General features: G+C 39.7%; 1 protein-coding gene across 1 annotated transcript; it reads left to right on the forward strand.

Annotated features, from left to right (window-relative positions):
- Positions 1 to 224: 224 nt before the first annotated feature.
- On the forward strand, positions 225 to 21,251 carry poglut3 (protein O-glucosyltransferase 3). Its single transcript, XM_078545490.1, has 8 exons — positions 225 to 563; positions 1,034 to 1,231; positions 6,536 to 6,816; positions 6,917 to 7,127; positions 13,814 to 14,010; positions 15,705 to 15,899; positions 17,694 to 17,798; positions 20,516 to 21,251. The coding sequence occupies exons 1-8, from the start codon at positions 356 to 358 to the stop codon at positions 20,639 to 20,641; spliced, it is 1,521 nt and encodes a 506-aa protein (XP_078401616.1). The 5' UTR covers positions 225 to 355; the 3' UTR covers positions 20,642 to 21,251.
- Positions 21,252 to 24,231: the final 2,980 nt, after the last annotated feature.

A 24,231-nucleotide genomic window follows, 5' to 3' on the forward strand; every position in this document is an offset into this window, starting at 1 on the left:
TTTTCCAATCCTCTGGGACCCTCCCTGACTCCAGTGATTCCTGAAAGATCACCACTAACGCCTCCACTATCTCTTCAGCTATCTCCTTCAGAACTTATTGTTTGATAACACTCCTGTGAAGAGCCTTGGGCCATATTACTTATTAAAGGCGCTATATAAATGCAAGTTGTTGTTATTCGGTTCGGCTCCACCAGGAATCCGTTCCAGGTTTTCCTTCCATTCCGAAGCAGCCATTGGAGTTTCCGCGCTCCAGTCAAAGGCGGCCAACGATATTGAGCAGCCCCGGGTGGCATTGAAGTTTTTGGGTGGTGTGGCTTGCAAATGCATTCGGGGTGAATTGGAGGCAAATCAAAAAATGCGGCGGCAGCGTTTATTATGGGTGTTTTCGGTGGGGTTGTTTTTGATGGTTTCTGTTGGCAAATGTGAAACAGGGAAAGAGGAAGTGAGTGCTGCAAAAAGTTTAGTCTGGGGGCCGGGTCTGAGGGCTGATGTTGTGCTGCCGGTTCGATATTTCTATATCCAGGCAGTTACCTACACAGGAGAAAATGTCACCTATTCTCCCGGTATGTAAATTGTTCCTTGGAATTTGGGCTTTTTGGACCATGTTTTGAGTCTGTTGCTATGATTCACTTTAATAACTATATCGATTGTAACATTTCCGAGCAGGCAGATGTGGGTTAACTTCATTGAAGTCCAACAATACAGTCATAATTTTTAAGCATTTCCTTCAGTATTGTTCTGCATCTACCCTGTTGTAGTACAATAGAATAGATTCCCCACATTGAATTATAACGGAATCATGACCACCATCAGACATCTGGGAGTCATTTAAAGACTGTAATCAAATTTCCACGCTCACGTTTGTGTAAATTAAAAGCCACTCTAAAGTGGATTTCCTTTTAAGACTTTCCTCTCCGACCAAAATCTTTTAAAATGACAGAATTGTAACGAGACTTTTTTTAAAAAAAAAACTATATGCATAAGTTAATAAAGATGGAAAAGTAAAGTCATTCATTTTACCCTTTTAATTCAGGAAGTAATACATTCAATGTGGTGATCAAAGTGCTGTCCTCCAGAGAACATGTTCGGCGTTACGTACCAGCACCCTTGGATCGAAATGATGGAACTTTTCTTATGAGGTATCGAATGTATGGAACTGCCAGTGAGGGGCTAAAGATTGAAATATTTCATCAAGGTCAACATGTAGGCCAGTCTCCATATATTTTAAAAGGTAAATTCAGATTGGAAAAAAAAACATTTGGGTAGAGAAGTTGTGAGAAATCTGCAGTTAGCAAATATCTTAGTGAATGGAGGTTGGCCTGAACTGGAGCTCAGCACTGAAATGTAATTGGTTTGACGTTACATTGTTACAGCAATGCTATTTCGGTATGCTGGGACAGTGGAACCGCATGATAAGAGGGGAAGGGTACTGAAAACCACAGATGAGTTATTGAGTTCCAGAGATAATTGGGGAAACTGCATGCTGTAGGAGCCCGGAATGCATGTTCTGGAGGTGGCTCAGGACAAGAGGAAGTGCCACCGGAATCGTAGAATCATAAAGCGGTTACAGCACGGAAGGAGGCCATTCAACCCGTCGTGTCTGTTCTGGCCTCTGAAGGAGCGCTCCATCTAATGCCACGCCCATAACTTTTTCCATAGTCTTGCCATTTTTTCCAATGATCCAATTCCCTTTTGAATTCTTCGATTGAACCTGCCTCCACCCCACACTCACTCTGCATTTCAGATCCTAACAACTCGCTCCATTAAAGTTTTTCCTCATGTCTCCATTGCTGCTTTTGCCAATTGCCTTAAGTCTGTGCCCTCTTGTTCTTGACCCTTCCACCAATGGAAACAGTTTCTCCCTATTTATTCTGTCCAGGCTCCTCATGATTTTGAAGCGCTGTAACAAATCTCTTCTCAACCTTCTCCAAGGAAAATAGTCTCAACTTCTCCAATCTTCCTGCGTAACTGAAGTATCTCACCCCGGAACCCATTTTTGTGAATCTTTTCTGCACTCTCTCTAATGCCTTCACGTTCTTCCTAAAGTGTGGTGTCCAGAACTGGCCTCAGTACTCCAGTTGAGGATGAACCAGTGTTTTATACAGGTTTAACATGACTTCCTTGCTTTTGTACTCTTTGCCCCTATTGATAAAGCCCAGGATGTCGTATGCTTTATTCACCACTCTCTCAACCTGTCCTGCCACCTTCAATTATTTATGCAAATATACACCCAGGTCCTTCTGCGTCTGAACTCCCTTTAGAGTTGTATTCTTTATTTTACATTGTCTCTCCATGTTCTTCCTACCAAAATGCACCACTTCATACTTCTCTGCATTAAATTTCATCTGTCACTTGTCCCCACATTACACCAACTTGTCTATGTCCTTTTGAAGTTCTACACCATCCTCTTCATGATTCACAATACTTCCAAATTTTGTATCATCCGCAAATTTTGAAATTTTGCCCTGAACACCCAGGTCTAGGTTATTAACATACACTAGGAAGACCAGGGATCCCTACACCAATCCCAGGAGAACTCCACCATAAACCTTCCTCCAGTCCGAAAAACAACCATTCACCACTACTGTTTGTTTCTTGTCACTCAGCCAATTTTGTATCCATGTTGCTGCCACTCCTTTTTATTCCATGAACTCTAACTATGCTCACAAATTATGCTGCACTTCATCAAATGCCTTTTGGAAGTCCATGTACACCACATTAGCAGCATTCCCCTCATCGACCCTCTGTTAGCTCATCAAAAACTCAAGCAAGTTAGTGAAACATGATTTTCCCTTAACAAATCTATGCTGCCTTTCGTTAATTAACCTGCATTTTCCCAAGGGACTGTTAATTTTGTCCTGAATTGTAGCTTCTAAAAGCTTCCCCACCACTAAGGTTAAATTGACTGCCTTATAGTTGCTGGAATTATCTTTACACCCTTTTTTGAACAAGGATGTGACATTTGCAATTCTCCAGTCCTCTGGCATCACTCCTGAATCTAAGGAAGATTGGGAAATTATGGCCAGTGCTCCTACAATTTTCACTCTCACTTCCTTCAGTATCCTTCGATGCATCTCATTTTGTCCTGGTATCTTAACAACTTTAAGCATAGAGAGGCTATCTGATACCACCTCCTTAGTAATTTTAAACCCTTCAAGTGTTTGAATTATCTCATCTCTCACCATGTCCTTGGCAGCCTAATATTGGTGGCATAGAACCATTTAAAAGATGATGCTCCTGGACAAAATTAATTGACATTTGGACAAGTATGGGCTAATAAACAAAAGTCAACACAAGTTTGTTAAGGGCAAATTTTGTTTGACTTATGAGTTCTTTGAAGTAATGAAAAGGGTTGACAAGGGTAATTCTGTTTGGTGTTGTATATAGAGTCATAGAGGTCTACAGCACAGAAAAAGGCCCTTCGGCCCATCGAGTCTTCTAATCCCATTTTCCAGCACTAGGGCCATAGCCTTGTATGCCATGGCATCGCAAGTGCACATCCAAATACTTCTTAAATGTTATGAGGGTTTCTGCCTTTACCACCCCTTCAGGCAGAGAGTTCCAGATTCCCACCACCCTCTGGATGAAAACGTTTTTCCTCTCATCCCCTCTAAACCTCCTGCTCCTTACCTTAAATCTATGCCCCCTGGTTATTGATCCCTCCACCAAGGGGGAAAATTCCCTCCTGTCTACCCTATCCATGCCCCTCATAATTTTATACACCTCAATCATGTCCCCCTTCAATCTCCTCTGCTCCAGGGAAAATAACCCCAGTCTATCCAATCTCTCCTCATAGCTAAAACTCTCCAGCCCAGGCAACATCCTGGTAAATCTCCTCTGCACTCCCTCTAGTGCAATCACATCCTTCCTATAATGCAGATTCCAGAACTGCACACAATATTCTAGTTGTGGCCTAACCAGCATTTTATACAGTTCCAGCATAACCTCCCTGCTCTTATATTCTATGCCTCGGCTCATAAAGGCAAGTATCCCATATGCCTTCTTAACCACCTTATCTACCTGTCCCACTACCTTAAGGGCCTGGTGGAAATGCTCACCAAGGTCCCTCTGACCCTCAGTACTTCCCAGGATCCTACCATTCATCGTGTATTCCCGTGCCTTGTTTGACCTGCCCAAGTGCATCACCTCACACTTATCCGGATTAAATTCCATTTGCCACTGATCAGCCCATCTGACCGACCCGTCTATATCCTCCTGTAATCTAAGGCTATTCGCCTCACTATTTACCACCCCACCAATTTTCATGTCATCTGCGAACTTACTGATCAACCCTCCTACATTCAAGTCTAAATCGTTTATATATACCGCAAACATCAAGGGAACCAACACCGATCCCTGTGGAACCCCACTGGACACAGGAATCCAGTCACAAAAACATCCCTCCACCATCACCCTCTACTTCCTGCCACTCAGCCAATTCTGGATCCAGAAGGCGTTTGACAAAGTACCATGTGGGATTAAAGGGGCACTGGCATCGTGGACACAAAATTGGCTAAGGGACAGAAAGCAGATCAGTGGTTTGCAGCAGTTTTTCAGACTGGAGGGAGGTATACAATGGTATTTCCAAGCAGCCTGTGTTAGGACCATTGTTCTTTTTGATATATATTAATTACCTGGACTTGGGTTTACAGGGCAGCATATCAATGTTTGTAGATGACACAAAACTCAGAAATATAGTAAACACTGAGAAGGGTAACAGACTTCAGTAGGGTGTATGGCAGATGAAATTTAATGCAGAAAAGTGTTGTGATACATCTTAGAAGAAAGACTGAGGAGAGGCAATGTGTACTAAATGGCACAATTTTAAAGAAGATGTAGGAACTGAGTGACTGGGGCGAGTACACAAATCTTTAGAGGTGGCAGGACAAGTTGAGAAGACTGTTTAATAAAAAATAAACCTGTGGGTTTCTTGGTTTTATTAATAGCGGCGTAGAGTACAAAAACGAGGAAGTAATGCCAAACCTTTGTAAAACAGGTAGGCCTCAGCTGGAGTAGTGGTGTCATTTTTGAACATCACACTTTAGAAAGAAGGTCAGGACCTTAAAGAGGGTGCAGAAGAGATTTACTAGAATAGTACCAGGAATGATGGACTGGAAAAGTGGGGTCATTCTCCTTAGAGTAGAGAGGTTAAGAGGAGATTTGATTGAGGTCTTCAAAATCAGGAATAATTTTAATACAGTAAATGATGGGTAACTGTTTCCAGTGATAGAAGGGTTGGTGACCAGAAGATACAGTTTTAAGTTGATTGGCAAAGAACCAGAGGCAACATTAGAATTGCATCTGACTTTCTTTTGAGCTGTTTCTGAGGCACACAGAACTATATTAATGAGATTTTTCTTCCGTTCCTGTAGCTCTTTGGGCATCTTGCCAGAATACTGGGCATACGCCCTCCCAAACAGGAACTGGTTATGTGAGACTTTAATTAGCTGATAGTTCTTTTCAGCCAAGTCTTTATTTAAACTCTCCAAAGGATGCAGGTGTTTGACGTTGAACATTGCTGAGTGGGACTTTGTGGGCAAATGTCCTCTTCAGGTGCTGTAACAATCTGACTTCTAATGGGGACTTGGATCTCCTAGTCTCCAAAGGTAAACTACCAGTAGTAAGAAATATAAATGGTTGGGTGTCAAAAGCTACTATGTTGTTCTTAACTTGCTTTACTTTTAATATTTAAAAAGAAACAACAATGATAAGCAACCTCTGATCGTCCTCTCATATTGTTCTCTGCCCACATCCCCCTCCTCCCTCTCAAACCCACTTCATTCTGGACCCTGGAAAATATTCTCTCCCCAGAGCCCTTTAACCCTGCACACTCATTCCCTACTATCTAGACTTCGGTCTTTAATCCATTAAGATATTTGACAGCTATTGATTTGCTAAACAATTTATTTTGTTTATTTATTTTTATTACATTGAAAGTGCTATATAAATGCAAGTTGCAGTTGTCCTGAAGAAGCATCATATTCCAATTGAAATATTAACTCTTGTTTCTCTCCTTACAGATGCTGCCAGACCAGCTGAGTTTTTTCCCGCACTCGTTTTTATTTAAGATTTCTAGCATCCGCAGTAATTCGCTTTTATTGTAGCTGTTGTTATTGGTCTTTTCATCCTTTTCCCCAAATTCGGGGAAGATATTTGTCCAAAAATGTAAAGTTACAGAGATGACTTTTAGGTAATCTTGTGCACCCTTTTACTGCCCTGTTACCAAGTTGCTGCAGGCAAGTTGCTTTCCGGCTGCAATAAGGAGAAAAAGACTTGCAAATTGACAAGTTGCATTATTGTTGATTGTTCTTGCATATGCGTAGAGGAATTCTTTTTTTATAAAATTTAGTGAACAATTTACCTTGCTAACCTATGAAAATTGTTTGAGCTTTGCCACTGCATAGCTTAATATTTGTGGGGAATTAATATAAAGAAGCGTCTGCTGAACAATCACTTCTGATAGAGCTTATTATTACAGAGGTAATTTGTAGTTGCATGTAACAGTAATATTTTGTGTTCCTGCTTCTGTTATCAGGACCAGTCTATCATGAATACTGTTACTGTCCAGAAGAGGAGCCCCAGAAATGGAAAGATACTGTATCTTGTCCTGCAGAAGAGGAACAGATTTCTAGCGACTTCACTAATTTTCCCAGTATAGATCTCGCACTCCTACTAGAAGAAGTACCAAACAGATTTGGTGATCGAGGAATTGTTCACTACACCATATTAGATAACCAGATTTATCGACGAACCATGGGACGGTACACTGACTTCAAAATGTTTTCAGATGAAATGCTGCTTTCTTTAGCAAGGAAAGTATGTGTTAATAAAACCACAATCTAAAAACGTTATTCTTTACACTGTAATCTGTTACGAAATGGCTCATTATTTTGTTTTTTTTATGGACTTTCCTTAGGTTCGCTTGCCCAATGTTGAATTCTATGTGAATGTTGGAGATTGGCCACTAGAAACCCGTCAGATGAAGGATAATCCCTTGCCCATCATTTCTTGGTGTGGCTCTGAGGATACTGCAGATATTGTCCTTCCAACATATGACATCACACGCTCTACATTAGAAACACTGCGTGGTGTAACAAATGATCTTCTCTCCATTCAAGGACAGACTGGTAGGTTGTTCGCTTATATTTCTATTTGATTGTATATTTTTACCTTAAGTTTTATCAATGACCTGACACCTACTGTTGCAACAGATTTTTTTTTATTTAAAATGAAATTTTCTATACAGGACCATATTTCCTAACCATTTTATTTGTCCCTCATTCCCATTCTCCCATTCTCCTTTTCTTCATTTACTTTGTACTTAGAAATTGGTCAGTTCTGCAGAGGCTGGAGATTTTCCATTATGCTAAACACAGTTGAGGTTTAATCAAGGGAAATACAGCCAGCAATATAAAAGCAAAATACTGCAGATGCTGGAATAAAAACAGAAAATGCTGGAAATACTCAGCAGTTCTGGCAGCACCTGTGGAGAGAGAAACAGAGTTAACATTTTAGGCTGATGCTTTTTCAGTTCTGATAAAGAGCCATGGGCTTGCAACGTTAACTCTGTTTCTCTCTCCGCAGATGCTGCCTGACCTGAAGAGTATTTCCAGTATTTTCTGTTTTTATTAAATGTGGTCACTATCTTCATGTGCTCCATCCCCTCTTTCTTGTACTTTAGCCTCAATTTCATCCAACCTCAGCAGACTTCACCCCACCTCCAACCACTGAAGCTCTTGAACAAATTGTCATGTTTCAAATTCATGCCTAGCTGTTCTAATTCTTTGTGTGAACTTCTTCAATCATGTTTCTGTACCTGCCACAGTACTGAAATCACCTTAATCAAAGTCACAGATGACATCCTATGTGACTGTGACCAAATGCTGCTGCTCCTGCAGAACCTTGCTACTTTTTTTTTTGCACAGTTGGTACACCATCCTGCCCAGTTTCTCTCTTCCATTGCCTAGCCGAATGACTCTGCCTTCACCTAGTTCCTGTCTTACTTATCCAATCACAGCCAAGAGAAGCTTCATAATGTCTTCTCTTCAGACCCCAATCCACTGAAGAACCCATCCTTCTTCTCCTCCTATTTCTTTTCTACATGCTACCATCAGTGACATCCAAAGATAAGACATCAAGTTCTGCATGTATGCTGATGACACCCAGTGCCATCACTCTAGACCGCTGCACTGTCTCGGAGTTGTCAGACTGCTTGTCCAAGAATCTAGTCTTGGATAAGTTACAATTTCTTCCAGTTAAACATTAGGAAGACTGAAGTTATTGTCTTTGGTTCCTTCCACAAACTTTGTTCCCATGTCACCAATTCCATTCTCTCTCCTTGGCCACTACCTTGGGCTGAACCAGAATCTTTGCAATCTTCCTGTCCTTTAGCCCTGAACTGAGTGTGCAAGCACTTATCCTCTGTATCACAAATATAGCCTACTTCCACCTCTGAGACATCACAAGTCTGCATGTGCCTTACTTTATCTGCTGCTGAAACCCTGACCTGTGCTTTTGTTACTTCCAGACTCTATTTCAATACTTTCCTGCTGATTTACCCAATTTTCCATTCTCCATAAACACCGACAGTTTTGGATGAGCTTGTTTCCTGAAACCACCCAGGTCTCGCATCATCCTTGTGCTCACTAACCTCCTGGTCCATCAACACGATGTAAAACTTCTCATCCTCATGTTCAAATCCCTCCTATGGTCTTGCCTCTCCTACCTCTGTAACCACCTCCATTCCTACCTCCTATGGTCTTGCCTCTCCTACCTCTGTAACCACCTCCACTCCTACCATCATCCAAGAACTCTGCCTTGCTCCAATTTGGGCATCTTCTGCATCCCTCCTTCCCTTTGCCATACCCATTAGTGACTGTGCCTTCAGCCATGTAGGCTCTAACCTCTGAAATAGCCTCTCTAAACCTCAGTGTCCTTTTTAAGACCCTTAATATTATCTCTCTGATCTAGCTTCTAGTCATTTTCCCCAATAGCTCTTTCTTTCCTTGGCACCAATTTTTATTTGATCATGATTCAATGAAATGCCTTGGGATATTTCTCTATGTTAGAGGTGCCATAAAAATGCAAGTCATTGTTAACTTGCTTTTGTCAATAATAGGCTTCCTTAAAGGTTGTTGAATAAGGAATATAAAATCATAACAAATATGAGCAGGAATAGGTCATTTGGCCCATCGAGCCTGCTCTGCCATTCAATAACTATTCATGGCTGATCTAATTGTGGCCTTAACTCTATTTTCCTGCCTGCCCCCAATAACTGTTGACTCCTTTGTTGATCAAAAATCTGTCTAACTCAACCTTGGATATATGCAATGACCCAGCCTCTACTACTTTCTGTGGAAGAGAATTCTTACGACTAACAAGCCTCTGAGAGAAGAAATTCCCCCTTATCTCTGTCTTAATGGGAGGTCCCTTATATTTAAACTGTGTCCCCTAGTTCTAGATACCGTCATGAGGGGAAATATCCTCTCAGCATCTACCCTGTCAAGCCCCCTCAGAATCACATATGTTTCAATAAGATCACCCCTCATTCTTCTAAACTCCAATGGATATTGGCCCAACCTGCTCAAACTTTCCTCACAGGGCAGCCCAATCATTCTAGGAATCAGCCGAGTGAACCTTTTTTGAACTGTTTCCAATATAAGTGTGTCCCTCCTTAAGTAAGGAGACCAAAACTCTACACAGTACTCCAGGTGCGGTCTCACCAATACCCTGGACAGTTGTAGCAAAACCTCAGTGGAATTTTGGTGATCCCATCAAGGAGAAACACACAGTAGAAGTGGAGGGATGAGGGAGGTACTTTTGGATGTTGTTTTTATTGCCCATCCCTAACTGTTCTGAGTAGGTGGAGTACAACAGAGAGGCTTGCTAGGCCATTGCAGAGGACAATTAAGAGTCAGTCACATTGCTGTGGGTCTGGGGTCACTTGAGCCTGACTAGGTAAGGATGGTGATTTCCTTCCCTAAAGATCATTAATGAACCAGATGAGTTTCATGGTCACCGTTACTGATGCAGGATTTTTATTCCAGATTTATTTAACTAACTGAATTTAAATTCCCACTGCCTTGGTGGGATTTAAACTCATATTGCAGAGTCGTTAGTCCAGGCCTTGGGATTACTAGTCCTAACAGTACATGGACTATTGTGGCTCACCATCACCTTTTTGAGCAATTAAGGGTGGTCAATAAATGCCAGCTACACCTATATCACATGAGTTAATGGAAAAACTTATCATTGTGTTCACTCCAAAAGCTAATTGCACATTCCTGAATTAAGTAAAGAAAAAACTCTAAATTAATTAATATTTTAATTTCTGATCCCCTATTTTAAGTTTCTTTCAGAACTTAAATGTATTCTAAATAAGCCACCAGAATGTAATTCAACTGATGTACCCTTGCAACGTACATTTTGGTCCAGATTTTATGGTTAGCACCGAATAACCGCCACTTGCCATTCATTACACTTACAGTTGCCCACAGAATTTGTCTTGGCTTTTAGACTGCTATATGCAGTTATCAGTTAAAACAGTGCATCACCCTCTGCAGGGTATCTGGGACCTATCTTCCTAACCAATCAGATTGAAAAAGCCTCACTGATAAACTCAGTCTAAACTAGGAAGTGTGTGTTTGAATTCCCAATTTAATGTAAAATAATGTATAAAAAGTGAAATAAAGAAACATGGGAGACATATGAGACAAAGAAAAAGTAAAATGTTTTTGTTTTAATTTAAAAAAAATTTCCAACAATGGTTGCAATCTGTAGGAATGTGGCTTCATGCTTGTAAAAACAAATTTTCAGTGCCAGAAGGTTGTTTTACATTTACTTAGAATTATCCACTATTAAAAATTTAATTACACTTGAATGGACAAACACTACTTTTTTTCTGTTGTGTTTAATGGGTATCTAGTGGGTAAGTATTGCAATTTCGATGCCAAGTGTCTCGGTACAATACTGTTGAAGCAAAGCTTTTTGAGAAGCACAGCAATTCTGACAGCAATTTCCTAATTCCTGCATTTAACTGTGCATGTGGGGTGCCAGAAATCGCTGTCCTTTTCCCTCCTTAATAAAATTGAGCATAATTTGCCTCACTGTTATTTCCACCACAAAATCTGGGCAATAGTTTAAAATTAGGCAGGACAGATCCTTGATCTGAATGGATGTATGAACTGTTCTTCAGCCACCAGCTATATAACTTGTCACATAATTTGTCAGTTGATTGTAAGTTGGTGCCTAATATAAGCATAAAACAAGATTTCCTGACCTTTTAATGTAATACTAGATGTACATCCTGTATAACAGAAGAAAAATGTTTTTGAAGCAATGTATTTGAATTAAAGTACTTCCATAAAAATACAACTGTTCCTCATCTCTAATTTTTGGAATTCCTCTTTCTCTCTAGCTTCCCAACCACCTTTAAAAACCTTCTCAAAATACAACTCTTCGATCAAGCTCTTGGTTGTCCCTCCTAACTCTTGCATAATGGGAACTTATTCTATGTGACATTTATTAGTTGCAGGTGACACTTTTATATTCCAAGTTACTGTTGGAGGGCAACAACAACTTATAATTATATATCGCCTTTAACAATAAAATGCTCCAAGGTGCTTCACAAGAGCAGCATAAAACAAAATATGACACTAAGCGACATACGGAGATATTAGATCAGATGACCTAAACCTTGACCAAATAGCAACATTTTAAGCATTCTCTTTAAAGAGGAAAGTGAAATAGAGAGGTATAGGGAGGGAATTCCAGATCCTAGGAATATGGCCACCAATGGTGGTGAGATTACACTTGGGATGCTCAAGAGGCCAGAATTAGGTGAACACAGATATCTTGTAGGGTTGTGGGACTGGAGGAGATTACAAAGATAGGAAAGGACAAGATCATGGAGGGATTTGAAAACAAGGATAAGGATTTTAAAATCAAGATGTTGCTTGACCAGGAGCCAATGTACGCCAACAAATACAGGGCTGATAGGAAAACAGGACTTAGTATGAGTTAGGACACAGAGCTTTGGATGATTTCAAGTTTACTGAGGATAGAGCGTGGATACCAGCCAGGAGTGCTTTCAAATTGTCATGTGTAGAGCACTAATGAGGACTCCAGCAGATGAGCTGAGGCAGGTGCGAAGTCAGGAGATGTTACGGAGTTGGAAATAATTGGTAATTGCGATGCCGCAAATATGTGAGAGGAAGATCACCTTGGGGTCAAATCTGATACCTAGGCTGTTTTAATCTTTGACTGTTACCAAGGAGAGGGATAGAGTCATTAGCTAGGAAACAGAGTTTGGAGTGTGGATAGAAAATAATGGGCTGAATTTTACGGGGAGCGTATTGCTCATGCCCCTGTTTCAAAAGTCAGTTTCAAACTGACTGACATTAAAAAAAACTCTGCCCACAGTAATAACATGCTGTGGGCAGCTTTAAGTACCCGAGAGTGGGACTTCCGACCCTGAGTGGGAGGAAATCCAGCACTTGAGATCTGCCAGCCAATCTGATTGACCAGTCCCAGCAACACCAGACCTCGATTGTGGGCACTGCCAGGACAGCAAGCAGACCCTAGGAAGAACTAAGATAATTCGCGTGCTTTTAGGCTGGAAAGGAGCCTGGGAGCATAGGGAGCAGGATCAGGGTGGATGGGGGATCAGGTTTTGGAGGCCAAAAGGGGAGGGGAAAAAGGAGGGACATCATCTTGGGGAGGGGAAGTGTCCCCAATACATGCAGGGCACCCCCCCCACCCTTCCCGCCTTTTCAACAAAGTTATTTTTAAAGAATGACTGCTTGCCCACACCAACCATTTTATGGCACGGGCAGTGTAATATTTGGGTCAAGTGGCTTGTTAACAAGTTCAATTGCCTGTTAATGATTTTTTTTCAAATGGAATTGGTAGGCCGCCCACCTACTACATCATGGGGACTGGGTCGGGGTGGGTAGGAAGGCAGTGGGCTAGCCACTTGTTCTATTTGATGTACCCCACCGCATACGGCGAGGGATTCATCAAATCCAGCCCAATGGTTTCAGGCTTCCCAATATTTAATTAAAGAAATTTCTGCTCATCCAGTGCTGGGCGTCGGGTAAGCAGTCTGATAATTTTGCGAAAGTAGAGGAGTCAATGGAGGTATTGGGGAAGTAGAGCAGGATGTCATCATTATACACGTGAGAACTAATGTGTTTTTGGACAATGTTGCTGAGGGGCGGATGTAGATGAGAAATAGGAGGGGGCCAAGGATAGGGTCTTGGATAACTCTGCAGGATCAGGAAAAGAAGCCATTGCGAGCAATACTCTAGCTATGATTAGATAGATAAGAATGGAACCATGTGGGAGTAGTTCCACCCAGCTGGGTAACAGTGGAGAAGGATGGTGTGGTCAACTGTGTCAAAGGCTGCAGACAGGTCAAGAAAGTTTACCTTTGTCACAGCCACAAAGGATGTCATTTGTGACTTTGATAAGAACTTTCAGTAATGTGGTGAGGGCAGAAACCTGAGGGATTCAAACATGGAGTTCCGGGAAAGATAGGCACTGATTTGGGAGGTGACAATACGGTCAAGGATTTTGGAGAACAAGGGGAGATTGGAGATAGGGTGATAGTTTGCAAGGATGGTAGGGTTAGGGGTTTTTTTTTTGATTGGAGGGGCATTGACGGCAGATTTAAAAGAGAGAGACAACACCTTAAGAGAGTGAACTGTTAACACTGTTGGTTGAAATGGGAAGCAGGAGGGGAAGTTGAGAGATTAAGAACTTTTCCCTTTATTTAAAATTGCTCAAATTATTTTTATTCCTTGCAAAATACAAGGTCCTGCCTGGTGTAATAAAACAGAGCAAGCTTTTTGGCGAGGCAGGGACAGTCGCGAAGAGAGGCTGAAACTAGTGAGGATCTCCAGAAACAATCCTGAGCTGTTGGATGCTGGAATAACTGCCTATTTCTTCTTTCGTGAAGAAGAGAAAGAACTTGGAAAAGCGCAATTGATCAGTTTCTTTGACTTCTTTAAGGTATGATTTGATGGACAAATGAAACAATTATTTTAAAATCTTGTGTTTTTATTTTAATTTCCAAAGTTGATTGCATTTTACAAGGTTATTTAGGATGCAAAATTGGAGTATCAGCATACACTTCCATGTACTGGTGGACATGGTTTCAATTTCCCTCATCCTGCTGAATTCCTCAACTCACTCACATTGATGTAGAGAGGTATGGGATGGAGGGATGGTCATTGCTTGGATTGTAGGTTTATTGGTACAGATCTGATCACAGATGGTGGGGGCTTGTAGACTTATTGGTACAGATCTGATCACAGATGGTGGATGGACAGAGTGTTTAAAAAGAAAAGATATTAAATGCTAGGTTTACTTTTACAAATTGGTAGCCTAGCTATTAATATTGCAGGGGTTTGAGTGGACACAGTAATTCTGAAGCATTCTATAGGGAGAGCGCCAGGCATGGGAGAGAATTGTGCTGCCTTGTGTGATATGATCTGCTATGTATGTTATCACTCCTTTTCTTCCACTAACTCTGCACTACAACCAGGTGTTGTATTAGCTGCAGTCATAAGATGTCATCAATAATTACTCTTATGCCTGAAAAATACTTCTGGGGTTCATAAGTATTAGTAGCCTTCCAAAGCACGAATCCATTGGATCCTGAATTTGGTAACACCTGAAACTGCACAATTCCTGTGGCGCACAGCGATCATGCACCAGATTAGAGAGGCCTGAGGATCACCCAACATTTATCCTTAGACTCTTTCATTCTGGTGAGCTGCATGAACCTAACCAATTTTGACCAGACCTACAGGTAGGTCTATTGCCTTTCCCCTCTCCCCCAATCAGGACAGGGTATGGCAGGCCAGTAGCTGCTCACCATTGTTTTCTGGGGCCAGGAGAAGCATTGCTACTCCTTCCAGTCACAAAAAGGGCATTACAAGGAGATTTGAGGCTGTCTTCTTGAATGGCCTGTAGTGGTCCTTTTCAGGATTGCTAGGTAGGCAACTCATGACCCAGAAATGATGATCAGCAAATAGCCTAAATGGTTTTGGATATCTGGGTCAAAAATGGGCCCAGGAGCCTTTATTTAAATATTGAGACCACCTTAAATAGAAGCTCCACCTGTTCAGCATCAAACCAAATGTTCCTGCGGTTCACGTGCGGGTCTCTGGCTGATAAGTTGGCCATCATTGTGCCCATTTCACACCTGAAAAGCAGGTGCAACAATGTTGAATTAGACCACATTCTATTTCCTTTTCCCACCTTTTTAAATATGAAGCAGAATCTATCTATGGGATAAAGACAGATCAGTGTGCTGAAGCTCAGCAGCAACACCGACAGCTTTATCTCTTGTATGTGTTAATTTATGTTTCTGGAAAAGATGTTCAAATAATAATTTTCTTGAAAGCTTTGTATTAACATATATTGTTATCTGTTGTGAATCTAAACTTACAAAATTTCGGCAAAGAATGAGCTTCAAATCAAAATGTTACATCAGGCCAACTATATTTTTCATTATATTAAGTGACTTGTAATTATTAAAATTGAACTTTTAGGTACTTTTTAAGGTAAATCCTCATTAATACTATTATTATTGAAAAAAATGAGACCTTTTAGAAGGGTTTTTGTGGATGCAATTTTTTTAATATTCATGTGAACTTTTTTTTTATTGAGATGAGATGTGTTTCTGAACATTTTTCCAGTATAAATACCAAGTGAATGTGGATGGTACTGTGGCAGCTTACAGGTTCCCATACCTTATGTTGGGTGACAGCCTTGTATTGAAGCAGGATTCTAAATATTATGAGCACTTCTACAGATCTCTGAAGCCATGGAAACATTATGTTCCACTGAAGAGAGATATGAGTGATGTTATTGAGAGGATTAAATGGGTGAAGGTAAGTAAGCAAGTTGCAATGTTATTCAATTTTAATGCATAGAATCTCCCCAAGGGCTCAGTGGGTAAATGTGATGTGTCACTGAACTATACTTTGGAAGGCCTTGCTCAGATTCTGATTTATGCTGAGTTAGTCTCTCTTTGGGGGCCGGTTAGCTCAGTTAGTTAGATGGCTTGCGTGTGGTTCAGATTGGCACCAACAGCATGGGTTCAATTCTTATTCCAGCTGAGGTAGATTTGCCTCCTTCCCTGACCCTGAGAGTAGAAGACAATGGCAAGCCATCACTGACCATAAAACAACTGAGAACAGCTCAGAGTGAAGCATCAGCAGACAAAGAGCCACGGAAGAACCTGTTTTCAGGCAGAGCACACGTGAAGGAGGGAAGTCTCTCTCTATTCAATATAAGTGCTACAATAAGCTTTGACCTCATAGGCTGGATGGGGAATAAAATGGCCACAGTTCAACAAGTGGCCACATTACTGCAAAATCAACTTCTGTTGTTGAGTAGTCTCTTGATACTCATTTGGTTACCTAGAATCAGACCACACCACAACCTGCATTAGCACCTTTTAAGGAAAGGAGAGTTTTGGGGAGAAAGTGGAAGAGAAATTGAGACTTGACTTTGTGATTGGCTAATTTAATCATAGGGATCAAACTTAGGACTTCCAATCCTTCAAGCCTCAGTGCTGTTCACCCACTGAGCCATGGGGAGGGGCTCCTGTCATTTAATCTGAAGTTCACTACACTTCCCGCAATAATTATTACTATTTCCTGTTTAACTTCAACTTAAAAACTGTAGAAATGTATGAGGGTGGGAAAGGAGCAAAAGTTAGTATTTATTGATGTTACTTAATATAATATGCAGCAAAACAAAGCAAATTGTGCACAAATGTAATAGCAGAACATATACAGTACTTCTCAAAACCTAGATATAATTAACATTACTGAGCAATATATTTTAAAGCAAATTTATTCAAAATGTCAGCACTTTTGATATCTAAGTGTTTCCAGATTTTTTTTTCAATTCATTTATCAGGAAAAGTATCTAGATTTTATAAACTTTTCTTCAGACAGCTCAAAAGACTTTATCCAGAAAGCTTTTCTGAAGTGAAGTTTATACGGCAATAATTAAATTTAGCAAACTCCTTCAGTATGAATCGTGTAATAATGGCTTGAGTTATTGCAAATTATTGAGTCCAATGCCTGTTAATATAATCACTTTGCAGTTTCCTCTAGGGATACATAGTTTTATTGATAGCAGCTACAAGTTATCTACCCATGGGACAAATGTTAGGATAGTGCTATATCATTCTGTCATATTGGTCAGACTTTAACTTAATTCTTACCTTATTAGGCTTATTTATTTGATGTAGAAAATTTGCAATAAATGCACTAATCTGTGCCACAAGAGAGTGAAGCAGATTGTCATTACAAAGCAACTTAATTTTCTATTGCTGTTGTTGCTTGGAACATGTGATTTCTTTATACATATTAATGAAACAATATGTTTGTGGAATAGTTGAATCTTTTCTTTTTGTAAACCTTTACTTTCTATCTTTTAACATGAAATTAATTCTGGCAATACAGTATAGTAAGAAAGTATAACATTTAGAACATGAATACACAATAAGTAAAAAAAGTAATCTTGTGTTTTGATGGATACAATCCCAGCACAAGGTATGCATCAAAAGCTTGTTTTATATTTGTAACAACACAATGGGTAACAGAAGTTGCTGAATGGAATGCTATGTACATCTTGCTAAAATCTTTTTCATTTACTTGGTCTTCTCTTAGGATAATGATGCTGAAGCTCAGAAAATCGCCAGATCAGGACAAGCTCTAGCTAGAGAGCTTCTGCAGCCTTCAAGTCTTTACTGTTACTATTACATAGTCTTACAGGTTTGAGAGACTTAATAGATCCATTTATTAGATTGCATAGTCCTGCAAGGCAGTTTTTTGCTGAATTATCTAGGATGTGGTACTCTGATTCAACTGGATCAGTGGATGATAACATTAATGGAAGGAAACATTAGGGATAACTACTCATCCTGGATGGATCCTTGGTAATTTCTTTAAAAACACTTTTTGTCATTTTTATGTCTTAATATTTACAAACTTAGGGGTTCCTACATGGAACCTTGTACATCCTTAATTTTGTCAGTAAAGTAGTCATGTGGATTTACTGGGATAAAATCAACAAAGGGAAAGTCACTGGAATGCTTATGCTTCTCAGTGTTGCATCCATTATGTCTTTTTTGATTGTAAACTGCAGTTTTATACTCTCTTCTCAGTCTCTGCACAAAAATTAAAGACCTAAGGATCGTGTTTAAATTATAGTCATTTCTATGTACTAATAACTTCCTAATTTTCTCATTTGGTCGTCTAGTGGTGAGGGGAGGAGATAATCTTTGGAATTTGTGTGAAATTGCACCATTGTGGCGTGACTTGATGTTGGATTGGCCTGGAAGCCAAGAGACATCACTCTCTGCAGAGAAAGAGATGAAGATGTACTAATATGATCCACACTTGGTACATTTATACTCCGAGTGTCAAGGTGAAGCTTCTGCCGAAGCTAAATAGTTTCCAAATTGGAAAATAATCTATTACGTCATTTTTTTTTTCCATTGAGGGGTATTGTTGCTAAAGGATGGGCAAATGCCATATACTAGGATATTATTAAAGTATCTTGTTGTACCAAATACGCCCTTAATGAAAATTGCGTATAAACAAAACAAGCTAATTCTCATCGCTTGCACTTCCACAAAAATGTGAGTTGTTGGATGTAGGTTTGGTGTGAATTGACATTCCTTCTGAAAAACTTTTGTATTACGATCTCATTAACAGAAATGGATGGGATGTTTCTACCTTTCTGGCCTTTTTAAAGGAGTAAGAAAACTTTTGACTTCAATTTTCTTCTGTTTAGAGATAATTTGGGGAGTGAGCAATCTTGGAAGTGGGTTCTTGCTTCTACTTTTCTGTGTTCCTCCTGGTGATGAGACAAAAAGGGACGGACAAAATTGACAGATCGAACATAAAAGTTTTTAAAAAAGACTTGCCTTCATAACCTTCAGTCCTTCCCAAAGCCAATGAAGAACCTTATGAAGTGTAGTTACTCTTAAAATGTAGGAACTGCAGCACCCAATTTGCACACAAACAAGGTTCCACAAACAGCAATGTGACAATGGCCAGATTATCTCTCTTAGTGATGTTGATTGTCCTGGCCAATGTTTATCCCTCAATGAGGAGAATTTCTTTGCTCTTTGAAATTATACTGTGGAATCTTTTTATGTCTATCTGAATGAGCAGACAGGGCCTCAGTTTAATGGGTCATCCGAAAGACAGTACTTGTGACAGCACAGCCCTCCCTCAGTAATGCACTGAGTGTCAGCCTAGATTTTTGTGCTCCTGTTTCTGCAGTGGGACCTTCTGATTCAGGGGCGAGACTGCTACCAACTGGGCCATGGCTGACACAGTAAAGAGAAGATCATTATATAGATTATCGTACTGATACAATAGTTCTCTTTGGATCATGAACATAGATTTCCAAAGTCAATGGCCATACAAAAACTGGGGATACAGGAAAGCTGAAACAAAAACACTCAGCAGGTCAGGCAGTATCAATGGGGAGAACAGATATGCTAATACGTCAGTTGTGAACCCATCATCAGAACTGGATAATAATTACAGATAAACCTGCTGATTGTTTTGAGCATTTTCTGTTTTTGTCCCAATGTTACAATAATTTATATTTCAAAATCTGATTTTTTTTTTTGGGAAGTTATAATCTTGTGTTTTGAGCTTTATGAATCCTGTTCTGGTGTTTCACATTTAGCAATGATTTTTTTTCTCCAATGTTTATGAAAGGGGCTATAACGTTGCAAAGTGATTGCTAAATTACTAACAAAATCTTTCTTTTCTTTATTTATTATGAACAACTTTTAGATTGTTAATAAGGTGTAACTAATATTTCTATAATTCTTTGAGTTAATAGGAAAAGAAAAGAGGATGTACATCATTTAACTAGTTTGATATAACATGGAAGTAGTATTCTCAATTGTTGCCAGTAAGGTTTTGGATCAAATGATTCCTAAGACCCTCCCAATGATTCAAGTTTTTATTTTGTATAAGCATTATGAAGTGGAGAGAGTGGTTCCTTCCCTTTCTCACTAAATGTGATTCTCTGTTCTTTACAGACTGCTAATCATTCAAATATTTGTTTGAAAATGTTGACTAATGCCATTGTCATAGATTCCGTTGTGCTATTCTCCAATGGTTTGTTTGATGTACTGCAAATAGTAGATACATCAGATTGACCAAAGTCACAATGCTATCTCTGCCCTTCAGAAATTACTCTTTTATCGACAAAATGATCAGAATTTCAATTTCCATCAAGTTTAGGGGTTGTAACAGGACAAGTTATTTTTCCACTTGTAATAAATCCCTCCATTTGGAGTAGCACAACATTGATCATGATTTGGGACACCTAACATATTTGTACTGTCTTGTCACTGCCTGTCATTAGAATTTAACCTCTCTATACTACAATATTATAATCACAATTGTTAAACTGGCAGCAACTCTTCTAATTCAAATTATTTTTCATTTTTACTGTTTAGGAGTATGCCAAAAGGCAGGCTACTAAGCCTGAAATTCGAGAGGGAATGGAGCATGTTCTTCAGCCAACTGATAATGAATCTTTCTGCAATTGCAAGAGAACGGCCAATATAAAGGAAGAACTTTAATTGTAATCAATACCATTGCCTCTGTTAATTTTGTATGCAAAAATCTCTCTTTCTTTCTTAGACTGTTTCCAGAAAGGGCCTGAAGTAATGTACATTTAGACATGAATGTCACTTTCAGTAGCCATTATTCACCACACTTTTTTTCCCCCTCTAAGCCTATTGCTGCTTTTGTGTAAAATGTTAATTCTACCCTCGTGGTGTCAAATTGACTATATGAAATGTGAAATTAGAAGCTGAACTTATAGCAGGAGTGATATGCTGAAGTTTGTAACTTGGGATTAGTTTGTAGTAGTTACTTGAAAATAGTTCAAGCTATAATTTGCAATTCAAAACACACCAAATTGTATTTAATCTGGTTTTATTTGTCAGTAAGCATGATGCAAAGTGTTGCGTCTAGTCTATCAGGGCTCATCTGACTTGATCCTAGAATCAGATTTGTATTTATTACGGGACAGTTTTCAAAACAAATTTACTTCAAAGTAGGCTCACTGCATATATAGATATAGTGGATTTTTTAAGACTTGTTTTGTAAAATACAATTCTAATATACTTTCACCAGATATGTTATATATTAAATTGTCATACTAGTTGTGCTGAAACTTGCAAGAAATACCGAACTGTATGTTTGTAAAGTAATAATATTTGTAGTGTAAAGAACTGATTTGGGTATATAGCATGAGTTATGATCCAAGGGTCAGAGGTATCTCCAGTGCAGTGTGGTTCATTTCTTTTACAAGTGAAGAGTTTTGATCCCAAACTGTTCACTTTTTAGGGAACGAAATAATTATTACAAATGGTTTGTAAATTAATTCAAACTAAGTCTTATACTAGAAATTGGAGATCAAAATGACTGCAAAACATCTGACTTGACTATAAATGATTCATAACAAACTGGTTCTGTCTTTAAACAACAGTGGTTGCTCTTGGGTTCCTGGATTCACTCAGAGACTGAAATCTGAACACTTGGCTGTATCCAACAAGTTCCGTTAACTACATCTAGTCCTAAATAGCCACTCTCTGATCTCTTCACCATATACCAAAAATTGTGGAGAGATGAGCTATGAATTCCTTACGTCTTATATGGGCACATAAAATTTGATTTGTTTCTGTACAATAAATAAAAACTAGTATAGTTACAGATAGTAAGTTGCCCAACAGATGGGGCGGCTCCACGCCACAAATCTTGGGTTTTTTTTTTCTTTCATGGTGTGTGAGCTTCTCTGGCAAGGCCCGCATTTATTGCTTTTTCTTAATTGATCTTGAGAAGGTGGTGGCCAGCTACCTTCTTGAACCAATGCAATCACTCTGGTGTAGGAAGGAAGTTCCAAGATTTTGACCCAACAACATTGCAGGAACAGCAATTATAGTTCCAAGTCAGGATGACATGTGGCTTGGAGGGGAACTTGCAAGTGGTGGTTCCCATTTGTCTGCTACCCTTGTCTGGTAGAAATCGCAGGTTTGGAAGGTGCTGTCGAAGGAGCCCTGATGAATTGCTGCAGTGCATTTTGTAGATGGTACACACTGCTGCCATTGTGCATCAGTATTGGAGGGACTGAATGTTGACGGTGGTGAATGGGGAGCCGATCATCAGGCTACTTTGTCCTGGTTTGTGTCAAGCTTATTGTGTCCAGGCAAGTGGAGAGTATTCCATCACACTCCTGAGTTGTACCTTGAGGATGCTGGACAGGCTTTGGGAGTTGGGTGGTGAGTTTCTCGCTGCAGAATTCCCAGCCACTGATCTGTTGCCACAGTATTTATATGGCTGATCCAGTTCAGTTTCTGGTGAATGGTAACCCCCCCAGAATGTTGATTGAGGAGGATTCAGTGATGCTAATGCCGTTGAATGTCAAGGGGAGATGATTAGGTTCTCTCGTTAGAGATGGACATTGTGTGGTGTGAATGTTACTTGCCACTTATCAATCCAAGCCTGAATGTTGTCCAGGTCTTGCTGCATATGGACACCAATTGCTTCAGTATCTGATTTGTTGCATATGATACTGACCATTGTGCAATCATCAGCGAACATCCCCACTTCTAATCTTAAGAATCAAGTTCTTGAATTGTGTTTGTACTAAGACCTATCCCTCACTGCCGAACTTCTGAATTCTGGTCATTAAGGGGAAAATAAAACAGCTGGTTCCTTGATGGAGCACTGCATGCTTGTGCAGTGCTTGAGACTGCACATTCCAGACACAAATCAATGCAGTTACCTTTCCACTGTCAACTTGCTTTAATGAAGATCAAAAGTTGTCAAATATTGGAAGCTAAAGTCTACAACCAGTCTGCATTGTTGCCTATAATGTAAAAAACTCTAAGGTTAGCTTTACAAAATATGTAGATTGCTGTAGGAAATCTTTGCTTTATTTGATTAAGAGTTAAACATTTAGTGGTTAAATTATAAGTCTTTGAGTATTTTGATTGATTCCACCAGTGTGTCATTGTAAACTTGCTGCCTTCAAAGACATATACTTCCTAGCAAATCAGTATTTATTAAGAAACTTTTTAAACACTGCTTTTGTAGCTGTGGTTTGTGCATTTTTTACATTAATGATGTTTTTAGAATATCTCAAACTATAAATTTGTATTTTCATTAAGCAGTCAAACAGAGGTACTGCAGGACAGCTTTGATGCAACTTGCATTTTATATCGTACTTTTAATATAGCCAAATGTACCAAGGCACTTCATGAAAGGAAATGGGCAAGAAAAACAAACATAGCAGGAATTAAGAGCTTGATGGAAGATAGAAGTTTTGAGGAAGCTTTGGAAGATGGAGGAGAGATGTTGCAAAGTGAAGTTTTTTGCAAGAGAATTCCAGAGTGCAAAATTATAGTATCTACGGCCAGGCAGGAGTACAGATTGGATTTCGGGAGCAGTGTGTCTGGTGAGACCTGGGGTGGGATTTTCCAGCCCTGCCTGCTGCTGGGATCGTCTGGTCCCGCCTAAAGTCAGTAGACTTTTGGCTAGGCTGCTGAATCTCCCACAACAGGGCCAGAAAATCCTGGCTCAAATCAAATTATTTTGCTTTTGTTTGTGTTAAAAATTGAGAGTGTTTACTTTAAACTCATGCCTGACAATTAGACGGATAGCACAATAGTTGTCGCTGGTGTACACATGAGGTAAAAGAGAGTTGATAAGAATAAAGCAGTGTTATGTGGTCTATATAGGCTTCTAAAGGGCATTTAATAAAGTGCCACATAAATCTTAAGTCAGCAAAGTTAAAGCTTAAGGAATATAAGGGACAGTAGCAGCATAGATATGAGATTGACTGACTGATTGACAAGAAACAGGGATTAGTGTTGAATGGTTGTTTTCAGACTGGTGGAAGATATAGAGTGGGGTTCCCCAGGAGTCGGTGTTGGGACCCCTGCTTTTCCTGATAATATATTGATGACCTAAGCTTAGGTGTACAGGACGCAATTTCAAATTTTGCATTTGACATAAAACTTGGAAGTATTGTGAGGTCTGTGGGGAGAATAGTAATGGACTAAAAGAGAACATAGACAGGCTGGTGGAACAGACAGACACATGGCAGATGAAAGTTAATGCAGACAAGTGTGAAGTGATACAATTTGGTAGGAGGAATTAGGAG

Source organism: Cetorhinus maximus, chromosome 7 (genome assembly GCF_964194155.1).
Source record: "Cetorhinus maximus chromosome 7, sCetMax3.hap1.1, whole genome shotgun sequence".
Taxonomy (NCBI): Eukaryota; Metazoa; Chordata; class Chondrichthyes; order Lamniformes; family Cetorhinidae; genus Cetorhinus; species Cetorhinus maximus.

What these genes read in the sequence shown, in the direction of transcription:
- poglut3 (XM_078545490.1), top strand. Translation starts at nt 356, where the DNA reads ATGCGGCGGCAGCGTTTATTATGGGTGTTTTCGGTGGGGTTGTTTTTG. An exon ending in AAATGTCACCTATTCTCCCG is followed by an intron (nt 564 to 1,033) that starts GTATGTAAATTG and finishes CTTTTAATTCAG; the next exon opens with GAAGTAATACATTCAATGTG. An exon ending in GTCTCCATATATTTTAAAAG is followed by an intron (nt 1,232 to 6,535) that starts GTAAATTCAGAT and finishes TTCTGTTATCAG; the next exon opens with GACCAGTCTATCATGAATAC.